This window comes from Phytophthora sojae (assembly GCF_000149755.1).
Source record: "Phytophthora sojae unplaced genomic scaffold PHYSOscaffold_3, whole genome shotgun sequence".
NCBI lineage: Eukaryota > Oomycota > Peronosporomycetes > Peronosporales > Peronosporaceae > Phytophthora > Phytophthora sojae.
This window is the reverse complement of record NW_009258117.1, coordinates 6719748-6737001: the sequence shown is the minus strand read 5'-3', so window position 1 is coordinate 6737001 and position 17254 is coordinate 6719748. Positions and strand designations below refer to the sequence as shown.

At 53.4% G+C, this 17254-nt stretch overlaps 5 protein-coding genes across 5 annotated transcripts; 4 read left to right on the top strand and 1 right to left on the bottom strand.

Annotated features, from left to right (window-relative positions):
- Positions 1-5449: 5449 nt before the first annotated feature.
- PHYSODRAFT_329363 (hypothetical protein) lies at positions 5450-8650 on the bottom strand (the record flags this gene model as incomplete). The annotated part of the gene is made up of 7 exons (XM_009525841.1): positions 5450-6562; positions 6604-6783; positions 6860-7642; positions 7678-7752; positions 7811-7983; positions 8037-8499; positions 8579-8650. The coding sequence occupies 7 exons, from the start codon at positions 8648-8650 to the stop codon at positions 5450-5452; spliced, it is 2859 nt and encodes a 952-aa protein (XP_009524136.1).
- A 2023-nt stretch (positions 8651-10673) lies between these two features.
- On the top strand, positions 10674-11205 carry PHYSODRAFT_490695 (hypothetical protein; the record flags this gene model as incomplete). Its single annotated transcript, XM_009525840.1, has 2 exons — positions 10674-10909; positions 10968-11205. The coding sequence occupies 2 exons, from the start codon at positions 10674-10676 to the stop codon at positions 11203-11205; spliced, it is 474 nt and encodes a 157-aa protein (XP_009524135.1).
- A 902-nt stretch (positions 11206-12107) lies between these two features.
- Positions 12108-12431, top strand: PHYSODRAFT_299149 (hypothetical protein; the record flags this gene model as incomplete). The annotated part of the gene is made up of 1 exon (XM_009525839.1): positions 12108-12431. One exon carries the CDS (start codon positions 12108-12110, stop codon positions 12429-12431), a length of 324 nt encoding a protein of 107 aa, XP_009524134.1.
- A 1923-nt stretch (positions 12432-14354) lies between these two features.
- PHYSODRAFT_488194 (hypothetical protein) lies at positions 14355-14768 on the top strand (the record flags this gene model as incomplete). Its single annotated transcript, XM_009525838.1, has 1 exon — positions 14355-14768. The coding sequence occupies one exon, from the start codon at positions 14355-14357 to the stop codon at positions 14766-14768; it is 414 nt and encodes a 137-aa protein (XP_009524133.1).
- PHYSODRAFT_418193 (hypothetical protein) lies at positions 14769-14918 on the top strand (the record flags this gene model as incomplete). The annotated part of the gene is made up of 1 exon (XM_009525837.1): positions 14769-14918. A coding segment is annotated over one exon (150 nt), but the record flags the coding sequence as incomplete, so codon positions are not given.
- Between the last annotated feature and the right edge of the window lie 2336 nt (positions 14919-17254).

Here is a 17254-nt window from a genome sequence, read left to right as displayed (position 1 = left end):
AGCCGAGCGGGTTGCCTGCCCGTGAATCCGAACAGTGGTGCTGACTCCACCGGCCAGGGAGCGACATACGCCTCGGTTGAGGCATCGGAAGCCAGTGGTGAGCTGAGTGATGGTGACAGCGTGACGAACGACGGTTAGGAGGATGACCGCGACGTGGTAGCAGTGGCCGAGACAACTACATGGGATGTCCTGCCAACAGGGACCGCTGCGTCCAGCCTGGAGCCAGAGGAAACGTCGGTTGCGGTGTGTAGTAGCGAAGTCGACTGGGGTGAGTTACGAACTCAGCGAGAAGCAGCAGACGGCCCTACGAACTCAGCGAGAAGCAGCAGACGGCCCCGGTCGATGTGCTGAAGAGTCACGAGAAGATCATGATTGGGAGCGGTAACGCCCTGCCGCCTCCAGCCTACGTGGTCGTGTGTGACATCAATGTACAGGGGCACGCGCCAATCAAGCAGAAGGCTCGGCGGACCCCGCTTCGCTTCCTCGGTAAGCTGTACGAATTGCTGAAGGGTCTGCTGAAGGCCGGGCTTATCTCCTTCTCGGACAGCCCATGGGCGTCGCCAATCGTCATTGTCCTGAAGAAGAATGGGGTGGATATCCGCCTGTGTATCAACTACAAACTCGTTAATGCGATCACCGAGATTATGGAGTATGCCATGCCCCTGGTGGATGACTTGCTGACGGACATGGAGGCGTACTTGTGGTTTTGCTCGCTTGACGCCGCTAGCGGCTTCTGGGCCATTATGATGACCGAACGAGCTCGGAAGATCTCTGCTTTCGTCTGCGCACTGGGGCACTTCGAATGGTTGCGTATGCCTTTCGGCCTGAAGAACGCACCGATGATCTGTCAACGCATGATTGACAACGCGCTCTGGGGCTTCATCCAACCGACGGGAGGATGGTTTAAATTCTCGGAGCGCATGCGTCTAGCTGAAGAACATGACAAGGAAGCTCATGCTGGGGCGAACGAGGCTTCGACTGGCACGGCAAAGCCATTCCGGACCAAGTTCGAGGCCGACCGAGACAACTCGCTTGGTAAGGGAGCTATAGCCGAACTGGTCAACAGCCCTATCGCCGACATGTTCGCCAACGGGGAGCCCGATGACTCCTCGTCGACACCAGTATTCAGTCACCGGTCATTCGTGGATGATATCTGTTTCGGTACCGAGACTTTCGAGTCGTGCTTGGCGACGCTAGACCGATTGCTGGCACGGTTTGAAGAGTGCCGTATTAGTATCAGCTTCACGAAGAGCATTTTTGTGCAGTCCAAGGTAGACTTCCTGTCCCACGAAGTCTCGGCAGAAGGTATCCGACCGGATGCTAAGAAGCTGGCTGGGGTGGCCGAGCTTCCGTTCCCGTCAACGAGGAAAGGAATGCAGTCCTTCCTTGGGGCACTCAACTATTACAGTCGCTTCATCCAAGACTTCGCGGTCTATGGAGCAGCGCTGTACCAGCTTAAGGACGAGGATTTCCAGCCCGGGGGTGACTTCACCGCGGCCAAGCCAGCTTCGCGATACTCCAACAGAAGGTTTCGTCAGCACCGATACTACGACACTTCGACCTGAAGAAGGAAGTGCATGTCATGTTGTTCGCCAACGAGTGGGCTCTAAGTTCCACGTTGATGCAAGAGCACGAGGGCAAACTACACCCCGTTCGCTTCTGCGGACGTGTTTTGAAGGATGCTGAGATGAATTATCACCCGGCCGAGAAAGAGGTCCTCGCGCTTCTGCTGATACTGAAGGTGTGTTATACTCAACTCGTTGGACAGCGAAGCCGGGTCTACACTCGGTTTTCGACACTCGACTGGGTCCACAAGTCCAAGACATTGTTCGGTCGAGCTACCCAGTTCGCCGTCTTGCTGTCGCCGTGGCACCTGTTGGTCGAACGAGTCAAAGAAACCGACTGTTCGTTTGCACAGCTACTTCAAGCCGGCTTGACGAACTTCGTTGACTTGGATAAGTCACTGGCGTTGGTCACACCCCGGACACGAGGGCCACCAACTGCTCGTTTGGACCCGCATCTGCTCTACGCACGCCTACCGCGGTCCTACCGAGGCTTCGTTATGTCGTTTGACGGGTCTGCGAAGACCGAGAAGAACGGTGGATACGGCAGTTGCTCGTGGATACTATGGAAGCTACCAGAGTGGACAGTAGTGCTTGCTGCGAGCGCTTACCTCGAGAACACCACGGTCAACCTCGCTGAGTACACCGGGATGAACAACGGCGTCTCTGCTGCATTACAGCATGGAGCCGACGATCTAGTTGTCGTTGGCGACTCGAGGCTCGCGATCCAGCAAGCCCTAGGGGTGATAGCCTGTCGGAAGGAGTCATTGCTGCAACAAGTCAGCCACCACCAAGAACTCACGGCCAAGCTTCGGTCAGTGAAGTACCTGCATGTGGTGAGAGAGTTTAACGCTGCGGCCGACTCTCTGGCAAGCGAGACTCTCGAGTGCAAGGAGTCTACGGTGGTATCGTCGGACGACCGAGTATTAGCGCTGATGAAGCTGAACCGTATCGCTGAAGTCATCTACGAGGCTGCTGACGGTTGCGTCGTCGAGGACATACCATCGGCCAACACAGTATGGGCCGTGGTAGCTTCTGCCAAACCTCGTAGCAAAAATTTTTTCGATTTTGAGCGAAGAGAAACCGAGCGCAGACGGCAGAACGAGACTGAACCCGGACAAGTAGCTGTGGTGACCAGACGTCAAACAAGAGCAAAGGAGAAACACGTCCGGTTTGCAGATGAAGTCTCGGTCACCGATCAGGGAGACGCATCTCACCGAGTAGAAGCCAATGGTGTGCCGAACGAGTCTCAGAATGAAGCAGAAGCTTCACCGCTGCGTGCCGAGACGTCACCAGCCCCACCGAACGCAGAAGACATTGACCCGCTGGTAGTACAGGAAGAACGCCGAAGGAGAATCGCCTCCGCTCAAGATGAAGAGTTACGGTGGTCGAATCTGAAGGCAGTGCTCCGGGGAGATGATGCGAAGATTGGATACAGAGCAGCACGAGATGCATGGGAAATGGCTGACCAATTTGTGTTGAGCGAGGACGATGTGCTATATTACACAAGAACGAGCCGTCGTTCAAGTGACGACGAGCAAGCCGAGTTGAAGATGAGACTCGTGGTGCCCACAACGATGATCGAAGAAGTCCTGCAATGCTGTCATGACTCACTCGAAGGCGGTCATCAAGGTATTACCCGTACGCTACATCGAGCGGCGAGAGACTATAACTGGATCGGCCAGTATGCCGATGTGGAGAAACACGTTAAGTCGTGCCCTGACTGCAGTTCAAGTAAGAGCCGACCTCAGTTCCGCGGGTACTCACCAGGGAACATCCTAGCCGAGAGACCCTTCCAACTAGTCTCTATGGACTTCGTGATACCGCTACCGAAGAGTCGCCGTGGCAACACGGCTCTCCTGTTATTCCAATGCTCGTTCACGGGATTCGTGATGGGCAAAGCCATGTCTGACGCTACCGCCTTACTCGTTGCGCAAGCTTTTGAGGAGTGTGTCTACCGACGTTTTGGAGCACCGTCCTTGATCCGTCGTGACCGAGATCCTCGATTTATGAGCGAGATCTTCCAAGCCTTCGCGGAAATGATGCAGTCTCGGTCGAACGCGACCCTGAGCTACCGCCCGCAGGCCAACGGCCAGCAGGAGAGATCGGTGAAGACTATCATGCAGTCAGTCCGCGTATACGCTGAAGACCCACTACAGCAGGATTGGGACGAGATCGCCGAAAGACGGATCTTCACCATCAATAACTCCCGTGATACGACGAGGAAGGAAACTCCGTTTTACCTCGTTCATGGGTGGGATGCACAGTCGACGCTCAAGGCAATGTCCTCGTCACCCAAACGAGGCTTCAGTAGCCAAACTGACGCGCTAGGATGGCGCCGAGAGGTCAACCGACAGCAGGAAATCGCCCTGAGGATGGCCAAGGAGAACCAAGCCGCGGAAAAGGCTCGGACAGCTGAAGAGCACAATGCGTCGCTTGGCAGGAAGGAGAAGGAAGCTATGGCAGGCGTCAACGAGAATAGAACCTCGGTCGACCGGGCACCGAGTTACCCTGACCATAGTAGAGCTGCAGTGACGAGAACGAGGTTTTCTTTGCAGCCCGGGAGCAGAGTGTGGATGTACATGGAGCGGGTTCGACCAGGACTGTAGCCCATCGGTGGCACGGATCGTTCCGCGTGAAGAAGAAGGTCGACGAATTTGCGTATGAGTTGGAATTACCCGACCGAAGTGGATACCGGTTCTACCAGGTGGTGCATGTTTCACGACTCAAGTCAGTGGATGAGTTCGAAGGCCGACCGAGGGTTCGTTTGGCTCGTGAGGTCACCGAAGACACTCGTCTTGACTTCGACGAGGAATTACTGCCTGAAGACAGTTTTGAGCCGGACCGCCTGGACGGCGAGTACGAAGTCGAGGCTATCCTCGATGACCGGACACCGTTGTCAACGAGCACTCACCGGGCCGTCCGAAAGTTCAAGGTGAAGTGGGTCGGCTATGACGAGCCGACATGGGAACCAGCGTCCAATCTCTCGTGCGGTGACCTCCTGTACGATTACCTACGCCGGAAGCGAAGAGACCGACGTTTGCAAATGGTCCAAGTGGCCGACGAGGAGTAATTCTGCGCCCCAACGAGGATTGAACTGCTCGCGGGGGCAATCCAGCCCGCGATGTCAGACGAACGAGGCTACTGGAGATGATGATTGAACTGCCTGCGAGGGCTATCCAGCTCGCAGTGACAGACGAAGAATGTTACTGGAATCTGCATGTTACGTGTTAAGTGAACGAGTCAAGATGGAATGGAGATATCGGAATGGAGCCAGGAACAACGGAAGACGCAAGCAAGCCTCGGTCAAACCCTCAACAGACGAAACAAGTGATGATGAAGCAAATGGGAGGGCGACCGAGGCTTCGGACCCAGTGATTGCCATGGAAGTAGCACGAACAAGTGCACTCGACTTCGTGGTTGAGTATGGAGTTGATGGTGAAATGGGTATGCAAGCTGTCGACACCGGATACCCGCAGCAGACCGGGTGTACAGTTGTCAAAATTGGGCTGTCATGCGAAAACATACCCGCAACGGAGCTAGCGTAAGTACGCCCGGTCTCCCGCAAATCAAGTCCGGTCTTCAACGAGCATAAACCCGACCTTCTTGCAGGGAGACAAGGCGAAGCCCGGCTGCCGCAGCTACGAACCAAGCCTCGTTTGAGGCAGCCACAGCGGCCGAGGGCAGAGAAGAAGCTCTGGGAACCGCGACCGAGTATTGAATGCGATGTGCGTTGACGCGAGAAAAGATTATGAAATGGACGAACAACATGACGTTATTTTGGATTGGGATAGCACATGCAGTGTCGCCTAAAGCACCACGGACCTCGGTCGACATTGGAAAAGAACGTGAACGAAACGGTGCAGCTGGAGCGGGGCCTAACGAGGCTAAATCTCCATCACAGCCTGAGCCAACATGCCCAGACTTGACCCGGCGGCGGAAGAAGCTTCACCCGACTCCTTCGTCTCCTCATCGGGGCTTGGAGAGCGAGAACGACGAGCGTTTGCGAACTCGGCCACCCATGGAGCGACCACCATCGAAGTCCGCAGAGAAGATTCGACCACGACCGACGACGCCACGGTTTCCCGAGTCGATCCGTTGGGGACAAACAACGGGACGTCGTTGCAAGGGGCGAAAGCCGTGTTGTAGGGGTGGTCTGCCGGCGCTTGGAACCAACAGTTACGCCACGGCTCGCGGGCATCCACGTCCGCCACCTCGGAGGCCCAGTCGTCGGTAGTGGGGACCCACTCCATCACCTCGAACGAGTATTGCAGGTACGACGGCTCCAGCAAAACCTCGGTGCGGTGCTGTGGAGGTTGTCCGTCGTACGTAATGGCCCCATTCCACACCTTGTGGTGCATCTGGTCTCGCAACCGATCTGCACGATAACTGCGCTCTCGGTGGTACTTGGACCACGCTTGTCGAAGCGCTAGGACTTGCACGTTGCGCTGACCGAGGGTGCTGGCGAGGTTATCGATATACGCCTTGACAGTTTTACCCCTAATCCAGTGGCGACGCTCCCACAAGGCGAAACCGAGGTCGCCCCTCTCGGTGGAGTGGTAGGAGTAGCCCTGGAACTGCCGCCATAGGCGAACGAGAAGAGCCCGACCAGTTGCACGACGGGATATAGCCATCGAGGATGGAAAACCCGTCGTATCGATCAAACAAGGCTCGTCTGGGAAAAGCTGGCGCAACACTTGGAAGGGGTGAGCAGGATCCGTCCACAAGCCAAACTCCACGATTCCATCCACTGAACTGGGGGCGACCAAGTCGTCCTCGAAGACGAGGGGGACACTGGCGTTTTGGATGAGATGCCAGCATTCCGACGCCCCGGGTGCCGTGAAACCCGGCTCCAAGAACAAGGTAGCAAGACCACTGAGCTTACGTGATCCAGGAGCTACGTCGGAAGCGTCAACCACGGCTGGGGCCTCGGTGAAGCTGTCACCGTTGCTGTTACCATCGCCCGGGCGTGAACAGAGGCCGACCGAGTGTGGAGTCGACTCGGGAGTGGCACGGTGACCGCTTATGAAGCTACAGGAACCCCGGTCGCGGCAGCCAGAGGAGAAGGAGCCTCCGAAGGAGCGACAGGTTGCGCCACCGAGGTTTCCTCTCTTTCGTCGGGGCCGAACATCTCCAGGAACAACGCTGCGCGGTCCTCGGAAGTCTCGGACTCATGAGGCGACTCACCGTTAGGTGAACGGTCTGGCGGGCCGTCAGAGCCCTCGGTGACCCCAGCAGCCGATTCTCGAGGGGCACGGCCAACGCCGGCTATACCAGACGAGACTGGCGGTCGACACCTCCGGAATCTCGCCGGGCTCAAGGTCATCTTGTGATGTGTCGCTAGGACTCATACCCCCTCCAAACTCCACGTCAGATGATTCCTGCTGCTGGGCTGGGGCTGGCGAGGGAGGCGAGGCGCGACTGGCCAGCCGAGGATACAAGGGGACGTCTGAGTGTTCGTACGGGAGAGGCTGAGACTCCAACCAGCTTGAGCGAGCCGTCGTTGGAGGACGCACCATCGACTGAGGAGGCGGGAAAATCTCTCCTGATGCCGAACGAGGACTAGATGGCGCGGCGGCCGCTGCATCCCTGGCCCTCAGGGCGACTGACGGTCTGCCGAAGCGTTTGTGAGGAGGAGGCTGGGATGCCGTATTCCCGACGGAAGCAGACTCGGTTTGCCGACCCCGCTTGCGCGATGACGACTCAGTGGAGACCGGGGAACCAGCAGAAGCGCCCACCAAAGCAGCGGGAGCGGCCGTAGCCTCGGTGGACTTAGCCATCGGCACGTCGGTCGTCTTGGACTCCTCTCCTTCCTCTGACGAGGATTCGTCACGGCGTGGACTCTCGACAGGGACCGTCGGTGGGGACAGCCCGAGAAGATTCCAATCAATCTCTGCAGCGGAGATGCCGGCTGAGGCCAGGACCAAGGTGTCGACGTCGAGTCCGTGTGCTGCCGAGTGCCGACGAAGGATAGAATTCGCTCGCCGCAAGCTGTTGTTCTCGTCCGTCAACGCTTGAATGCGTGCGGGGATGACGTTTGCTCGGTCGCGGTCGGACAACTGCTTGCGAAGCCTCTCCAACTGAGTGTTGTAGGTAACGAGGCTTGCGCTTATACGCTCGTGGAGCTGGATGTTCCGACGTACAGCAGCGGCCGAATCGCCCTCACAACGAGCGTCCGCTTCTCCAACGACTGAGTGACATCAGCGTGGTGAGTGATGGCCGCGTTCGCTGGCGATGCTGAGCTGGACGCGCATGTCCTGGACGAGGTCCAGAGCTTGGTCGCACTCGGAGTTGGCCGAGACGAGGAAGTAGTCCGACTTGGTCCGAAGGTTCATCTCTTCAGCGAGTTTATCTTTGGTGTCGGAGAGCTCTGCCTGCAGCCGGTCGTTCTCGCGGCGGAGGGCCACCAGTTCATCTGCCTCTGCAAGAGGGAGACGCGGAAAAGCAACGGCAGCCGCCAGCACCTCACCGCACCCACGACGAGACGAGCGAGTTCCAGCATCTGCCGCTCGCCCAAGACAACCGCTGTCGGAGGAACCTCGGCCGGGCCAGCACCAGCTCCGGTGCGACCTCCTACAGCTGCCTCGCCCCCCACCGACGCCCCGCGAGTTGCCAACGTGACCGAAGGCGCGGGAGTTGGCGACGGTGGAGCGCTGGCGCTTGGCGGCGGTGTCGGCGGCGAGTCGGGGGCCTCTTCAATGGGAACTGCCGGCGAGGGAGTCTCGGTCGCCCCAGCAGCAGACTCAGGACTACTGGGAGGAGCCGGTGGAGGGTCGACCGAGGTCCCGGAGGCGGCAGGAATGAGCGTAGGGTCACCTGCAGGCGCGGCCGGGGCTGGAGGCACAGCACCAGCGGCGATAGGGGCGGGGGCACCCGCCGAACGAGCCTGGCGCGCCGGACGACGACCCGAAGTGTCGGTGGCGACATCAACAGCTCCCTGAGATGATCAAGAAAGAGATGGAGTCAACAACGAGGATCCGAATGACAGTGAGGATCAGCAGGAGCGACGAACGTACCGGTCCGGAGCACTGGAGAGCCCGAAGAGCAGCGGCAGCCGCGTCGGCGAATGCACGCGACGGAGGAGCCATGGCGTGGAAGAACTGAGGACGCCTAGACGCTCACCAGCGTGGGAGGCTCGCGTCGAGGCGTGGGCAGTTGTGGTATTGGAAAGTGGCAGTTTCCAACGCTGTTGACCCGCCAGCCCGACAATCAAGTTCAATCAAGGGGCAATCAAGGCGAGGTCAAGCGAGAGACGGAGATGGCTGCTTCTGATTAGATGATGACATTATCCTCGGTAGAGTGACAGACAGTGGCCGAAGCCTCGTCGGGTTCTAATAGAACCCCGAACGAGGCTTCATGGTACCCACGTTTAGGTACAGATGCATTCAGTTACGTACTTCGGCCGCACTTATTAGTGTAGCCGCGGCCGCCATTTGATGTGTCCGGAATCGCCTTATTGCGATCGTTCACACTAGATATTTGTATAGGGACATAGGACTCATCATAGGATGACCAGAACGAGGCCCCGAGGGCCTCAGAAAACTCAGTAATAAAAAGACAGTCTTCCCCCAAAGCCAACAAGGGTCAAGTCCGACTTCGGTAAGTGTAGCTAGCTTATTGTAGTGCCTGGACACGCTCGGCTGCGTGTGGATGCCTGTCGGGGAGCTTATCGTGCATTGACCGAGAGTTTCCTTGGCAGCGCCAAGAGTTGGCGTGGCCGGAGAGGCAGGAACGGTGTTACGGTATCGTTCAGTATATATTTGTGGGATTAGAGTGTCCTTGAGTGTATTAGTCTACCTACCGAGGTTTTACCTTGGTCCCCCTGTATAAGGCCTAACACGCCGGTACCCTTCCTTTCTGAGGGACTGCAGTGGGGTTGCGCGAAAGCGCTACATAGTATCCTAGCCGTAGCTCGTGGCTAGCGGTACAGGTTTTTGGGTTGACCGAAGACAACCTAAGGTGCACAGAGGCACTTGCAACCGACCCGGTGTAAGGGATCGTTCCTGGTCTTCAGGTTTTGATCCAATAAGCGCTTACCTTTGCGGGTTAGCGTCTCTAATACCTTTTGGTAGAAGAGAATTTTAGTGGTATTACCACACCACAACCCCGACGTACTTCATACTAACCTCAAAGTGCTGGATTCGGAATAATTCGCGCGAGTTAATCTGAAATGCTGGATTTAGAATAACTCGCGCGAGTTAATTTGATATTTACTCTTGATCTGATTAAATCTGATACCTAAAATGATTGGCCATATACGGCTGACTATCATTCGAGAATTTCCCTCCCTTTCCCCCGTTTCCGAATGAAGAGGCGGGTGTGTGTGAATCGCACTGAGAAGGAGAAGCTTGCGCTTCTTAGGCGCTGGAAAGTAGATATCCCAGATTGGACTCTAGAAGAAGCCGCTGTCGAGCTTGAGGTCAAGGAATCGACTTTGAGAGGCTGGGTGAAGCGCTACTGGGATGTTTGTGACAAATAGGTTGGCTCAGATCGCAAGCGCAACGAAGGCGGAGGACGAAAACACAAGATGAAGCCGTACGAATGGAGAGTAATCGAATACCTTGATGAGCTTATGGAGGACAACTGGACGTTTGACGATGTGATGTTTTATTGCCGGAGCCTGGAAGAGTTCAACTCGGATTTTGATATTCCAGAGTCCCAAGTAACATGGGTAATCCCTCGTGATGGTGGCGTAACCCCTGGTGAGGACAGTGAGCACGAGCAAGATAATGGTGTAACCCCCGGTGACGGCGCTGTACTGTGGAGATGAAGACAGCGATGAAGACAGCTACGATAGCGCTGGATCGGATGAAAGCGATAGCAGTAGCGAGAGTATGGATTGTAACGAGTCCGAAGAGAGCGAGTATAAGGTGCCTACAGTTGCTAAGAAGACTTATTTGCCTCGGAGGCAGTCTTCTACCAGGTCGCGGGAGCAGAAGCCAATATTGGAGTGGACGCGTGGTGATGATACGAGCTGGATCTATCGTGAGGATCTGGACAGCCTAATGCCGCATCAGAATTTGACAGAGTCCGCCGTTGATTATTTTGTGCATGGTTTCATGCCTCGGGAGAATGGCTTAATTTTTTGCCGCGGAACTTCTTTTTCCGACGATGCAAGCCGTGAAAAGAACGAAGGAGAAAGCTGCAAGGGACGAGCGCCTCGCTGGTCACATAGGGAAATTTGACTGGGTATCGTACCGGTTTGTTATTCTTCCAGTCAACGGTAATAGTCACTGGAGCTTTCTTGTGGTTGAGAATCCCCTGCAGGGGGGCGTCATTCGGCTGTATCACGTTAATTCTGCTACAGAAGCGCACGACACGGCAAACGTCTTTTCCTTGATGCAGTGGTGGTTGGCGAAAGAGCGGGTCCCAGAAACAGCTTCGGTGGGGTTCGGTTAAATGGAGTTTTCACGCCTGCCCTACCAAGCCTCAGCAGCAAAACTCTGTTGATTGTGGAATTTATCTGCTCTTCTTCGTCGAAAAGATATCCGCAGCGATTATGAAAGATCGCCCGCATACGCTACGTGGATCAATGGATAAGTTGTGCTCCAACAAATTCAATGTCGAGAACTACCGTGCGCATCTACATCAGCGTATTATCCGCGCGGCCAACGTAGCAAATAAGAAGAGTAAAATCCTATAAATACAAGTACCGTGGCATCCTAATTACATTTATTGCGCAGGTGTTACATGTACCTGCGCGCGCATGCTCTCAATAATATTGTTGTCTCGCTCAGAGCGAGTCACTCTAGCTTTTGACCAGTCCATTTCCCAGAGCGAGTCGCTCTGCATGTAGCTACCGACCTGTCCATTTCCCAATCGTCGATCGTGCTATGGTTGCTCGTGCCCGTTTGGTGTGGTTACTGTTGTACAAATCTGAGGTTGTTATCGTCCTTTACTCCGGAAACACATGTCACCTTTCTAGCGAGCCGTCGTTCTTATCGAGGCCCTCTATCGCTTTGTGCGCGTCCGCTGCGCAGTCTGCACTCATCGAAGGCGCCTGTCTCTTTCATAGAAGCCGCCACCATTTTTAGCTAGAAGCCAATCAGAATGCTGAAAATGGTTAGTCAGAGCCAATTTAGAATCATATGCGACGTGTGGCACCCCGCTAAAAACGGCTGCTTTAGCGGGTTTCACACGTCGCAGCTTTTTCCCTTAGAAATAGCGAGAACGATAACTGCCCATTTTTCTATCGCTAACAGCTAAAAAAACAAAATCACAGAGAACCCAACCAACTTAAAGAGAATTTAGCTGTTCATTGGCGATAGTGGGCCCCCGATAAGATTGCCCTAAGCACTGTCGGAGCATTCGGTCTCGCACACGCTGTTGGTTTCCCACTCCCATTCACGCTGGTTTGCGAGTCTGCAATTGGCACGGTCTTTATGTGCCTCGGTATGTTGGCTATCTGGGGTTCCTTCATCTTGGGCTATCGCGGTGGCCGAAGCGTGTTTATTCACCACTTCACGTTGGTGGCCTTGCAAGTCAGCATGGCATGGATTTATTCACGTGTTTAACCAACTCCCCGACACAAGGCAAATAGCCGCGATGACACTACTACCAGTCATCAGATTGCTCTATAAGAACGCGTTCGCCCACCTGATCCGCGACCACCCAGATCTCAGGTCTTGCATCGTCGTATTCAACGCAGACCTGTATCACGTTCTGTTCTTGTCATGGTGTATGAATGGCACCACCTCCAAGAAGGCCATCGTAACTTTAATGCTTGTCGACATCCTTGAAGCTGTGGTCGTGCTCCTCGAGGTCGACGACGTTCTAGCTCGCATCACTTCCGAAGCGGCAAGCATTTCGTTGCCAAAAGGGCTTTTGGGATATTTGGGTTCCCGCAACAGCCTCTCGCAAGGCACGTAGAACCAGCTCCTTGCTGGTCAGAACAAAGACAGCTATGGGGCTATTATCTTCCTCAAATGAGGAGTTACCAATAGCTGCCCTTCCTGAAACGCAATTGAGAGAACGAGTCAGACTGGCCTGTACTGTAAGGATCGAGACGTGACGAGCACGTCGTCGGCCCGCCCCGTTCATGTGCAAGGCTAGGGCGTAAGCATTAGTCTAGCTTAGACACCTTCACTCATGACAAGCAAGAAACATGCACATGGTGCATTACCTCTGTCAACTACATTGACGTTTGTATGACGCACGTCAATTCACTTCAAATTGAAGTGGATTGACCAATCAGATTGATTTACTCTAGCACCGCCTTGGGCACTGCCCATACGGCCGGCCACAGGGCCTTAACGAAATAAACTCACTTTCAAATTTGCATCCAACCACCTCAACGCTTTCAGCATCGCGGTCAACACTTCCTCGCGGCCTCTGCGTCTCCTACTGCTCAAGCCTCACATCTGGTAGCACAAGTCGGTCAATTTTCGCCGGTCAAGTGGTCAGAAGAGCTCCAACCGACTCGCCTCGCTACTTCGGCTTCAGCTCGACTACTGCTACAACCTCCGGGTTAGGGTTATCGCTTTTCGCTTTAACTGCTTCTCTACGTGCACTCTGACTTAGCAGCATTAACGCTTTTTGCTAGCCGTAAAAGTATTGCATAATCGACATTAACACTTTTCGCTAGTCGAGTTTTGCTAAACTAGCCTTACGCTTATCGCTAACGGTTAGTTATCCAAAGGATTGTACTAGTTTAACGCGTTTCGCTTCACTAGACACCTTCATGCACGTAAGCCTAGTATATTGCGGAAACCTTTATTTCACTTGGCCTTGAATGACCAAGGTGAACAACCACAAAAGTAAACCAAACCCAAAACCTAGTCTACAAGCAGTAGATCGACTTCGTCTTAAAGGGTTAGACTCAGTCAACCGCCTTGCAAGCTTAACGCACCACCTGCAGGCTCAGGAGGAGAGTTTTCGCTCCGAGTCAAAGCGTATACGTTATCGAGAAGCTTGCCACATCCTAAGTTTACAAGTAGTGCGTATCCATAACACGCTCACTACTGTGTTCGACCGTGAACTTAAGGAGATCTCGCGTCAAAGAGCACTTGAAGAAGCTCAAGAGGAAGAGCTACTTATTCAGGGTTTCAGCCAGAAAACAGCCATTTCCAAGTCCAAGCGCCAACGCTTGAATTAGCGCTAAGTAGCGTTGTAATTTGAGAAGTTTTTTTTTTACTTTTTCGCATTGTTTTAGTGCAATTACACTTTGGCTCACCCAATCAGTAGTTACCCTAAATCTCAGCACCCGTGTAATTCCGAATTAGAAAATCCGCGTAAATTTTAGCCGTTTCCTGAATTTTGCGCGTAATTTTCGAGTATCGGGTAAGCTTTGGCGTAAGCTTCGGGTATTGTTCCAGTCTATGCCTAAGCGTACTGCTCGTGAGTGGGAAGAAGATCACCAACATCGTCGCATTCTCACCATCGAACAAGCCGTTCAACGCGCTTTCACGATCCGTGCTGCTACCCGTTTGCAGTACGAGGTTACTTGCTTGACGGATCACCTCCGTGAAGTTTTCTTTCCGTTTTTCGAGACTCACCTCGACCGTGTCATCGAGACTGAGTTTGGACTGTTTCTCTACGAGACCGTCGACAACTTGACCACCTGTGTCATCCGCATCGACACCGAAGTTCGTGCCTTCGTTGATCGCAGCATCAGCATCAAGCGCGCGCGTTTCGAGTAGTTGTTAACAGTGTTCTCGTAGCTCTAGTTCTAGTAGCTAGTAGCTTGCATTCGTAGCGTAACTTTAATAAGCTTTTCGCTCAAGTTACACTATCATGACTTCGTTGAATCCTGGTGGATTGTCTGCGGGCCGTCTGACCCAGTCTGTGGTCGAAATGGTGCAGAAGCAACAAGCACTAATCGACGTTTTGACTTCGCAACGCAAGGAAGTCACAGTTGAGGGCATAAGCCTACCTCGCTTCTATGGAAATATGGGCGACTCGGTTGAGTTGTATTTCGACCAAGTTGTTCATTACTTTGAGGCGAAGGACATTGATTGGCAAGATGAGAATCAGAGTAAGCGCATTATTGCCCTGATGACCGCCAATTTCAGGGGAAATGCTGCTGCATGGTACATGCTTTGCAGGGATTCCATCAGTGACGTCCAAGACTTGATCCAGAAGCTCACGAAGGAATTCGTTCCTCCGGACCTTCAGGAGCGCTTTCAAGATCGATTGTACAGTCTCAAGCAAAAACGTTGTTCTAGCTTAGAGGACTACATCTCTCGATTCCGCGTTGCTATCATGTAAGTCAAGGACATGAGTGAGCTTGACAAGATCACGTACTTCATCCGAGGTCTTGTTAGCCCCACGAAAGAAGTTCAGTATCGTCGTTGCACGACGGTATCTGAGGCTCTCTCAGTTGCACTCGAGTATGACAGATCGCACTTTCGTGCTGGTCCGTTTCACAAGAATCGTTGGACACCTCCTAGGACTTTTGGACGTTCCAACTCCTCATAATTTACTCGTGCGTCCTGCTGACAATGAGCCTGAGCCTATGGAAATCGACACCGGTCATGTGCATAGTCCAAGCCGTGACAATTATCTGTTCAGAGCAACAATCGCAACAGTGGCAACCAGAAGAAGTGTCGGTATTGTAAGAAGCCTGGTCACACGATTGTGCAGTGCTTCAAACTTTAAAATCGACAGAATCATGGATCGAACAACAGCTATCAGTCTGACACCACGCAATGCCAGTTCGCTGTTCACACTTTGGCCACAGAGAAGCCAGAATCGGTTGAAGTTGTTGAGATAAATGATCTCAACGCTGCCACAATCCAGTCACTAGCAGCTCCGAATGAGTTGATTCGGAAGCCAGGTCTGTGTGAGGGCAAACGTGTCACCATTATGCTAGACACGGGAGCCACCTGCAATGTCATTCGTCCTGGATTCGTGGACACTATTCCTGACACATTGATCTCTCAAGTCACCTTGTTTGACGGAAGCACAACGAAGAAACGTGCTGTTCACAAGGGCAAGGGCACGATTGAGATGGATGGCTATCGATTCAGAGACGTAGAAGTCCTGGAGTGGACTATGAGTCCTGAGCACGATGTCATTCTCGCAAAGCCCTGGTTTATCAAGTACCAGCCGATTATCGATTGGCGTACTCATCATCTGCAGTTCAAACCGCAAGGATTGAAACCAGTGTTGCGCAAAGTTGAAGTATCTGGTGCTGAGTTCAAAACCAAAGCCAAGCGCCATGACTATGAGGAGATTTACCGCGTCAAGGTTACTCCAGCTCAACCCGTCACGGAGGAACCGCAAGAAATTGTGCCTCTCCTAGATGAGTTTGCTGACGTCTTTCCAGACGCTTTACCCGATGGATTGCCTCCTCATCGACGCGTGGAATTCGAGCTCAACATGAAGCCAGATGATATGCCAAGCACACGCGCACCTTTCCGGCTCTCGAAGACAGAACAAGAAGCCCTTGATATGTTTGTCGAGGAAAATTTGAAGAAAGGTTGGATCGAACTATCCGATTCACCCTGGGTCTCCAACATCTTTGGTATCCCGAAGAAGGACCCGAAATCAGGGAAACAATTCTCTCGAGCTGAGTGGCTACGATCGGGAAACGCCACGTTACCGATTCGTTGGGTGATTGATTATCGTTGGCTCAACTCGCAGACGATCATCGCCAGAATTCCACTCCCGAGAATTGACGATACATTTGACAAGATGTATGGATGCATCATCTTCTCAGTCTTGGATCTCGCGCAAGGTTACCATCAGATGAGGGTTGCCTTGAAGAGTCGTCAGTACACAGCGTTCCGTACTCATTCTGAGACCTACCAGTGGTGTGTTGCACCAATGGGTCTTGCTGGAATGCCAGGTGTCTGGTCACGTCTGACGCGTGTCCTATTGGGCAAATACGCGTTTATCGTGGTATATTTGGACGGTATTTGTGTATTTTCCAAGAACATGAAGGAGCATCTGCAGCATCTCCGTATACTTTTCGAAGTGTTACGCAGGGAAAAGCTGTACTGTCATCGTTCGAAGTGTCATTTTGGGCAAAATCAAGTTCAGTTCCTAGGTCACACCGTGTCGAGCCAAGGCATCGCGGTGGATTCCAAGAAGACTATAGTGATCGCCAATTGGCCAGTTCCCATGAACCAAAAGCAATTGCAAAGCTTTTTAGGTCTCGCAGGCTACTACCGTCGCTTAACTTACAACTACGCGACAATCGCCTTACCGTTTGGACCTCTGGTCAAGAAGGACCACACCTGGAAGTGGAATGAAGAGCATGATATCGCCTTCAGCAAGCTGAAAACAGCATTACAATCCGCCCCAGTCCTGACTTTACCGGAATTCTCTCTTCCGTTCATCGTGACAACCGATGCTTCAGGATATTGCGTGGGTGGAGTGCTTTCGCAAAAGCACAACGGACATGACCATCCGTTAGCTTTCCTCTCCAAGAAGTTGGGTGTGCATGAACAAAATTGGCCTACCCACGAGAAGGAACTCTACGCAATTAAGCTGTCGTTGGAAAAATGGCGTCATTATCTCTATGGTCGTCATTTCGACATCTACACCGACAACAGTGCATGTCAGTGGTTGTTACACCACCCGAAGGTTTCTTCGAAGCTTGCACGCTTCTTGACCTTTTTTGCTCAGTTCGACTTCACACTTCATCACCTGAAAGGGTCGATGAATGTCGTAGCTGATGCACTGTCCCGTCCTCCAATGAATTCGACTCCGAATGCGTTTACATCACCAGTATTGGCTCCACCTCTGGT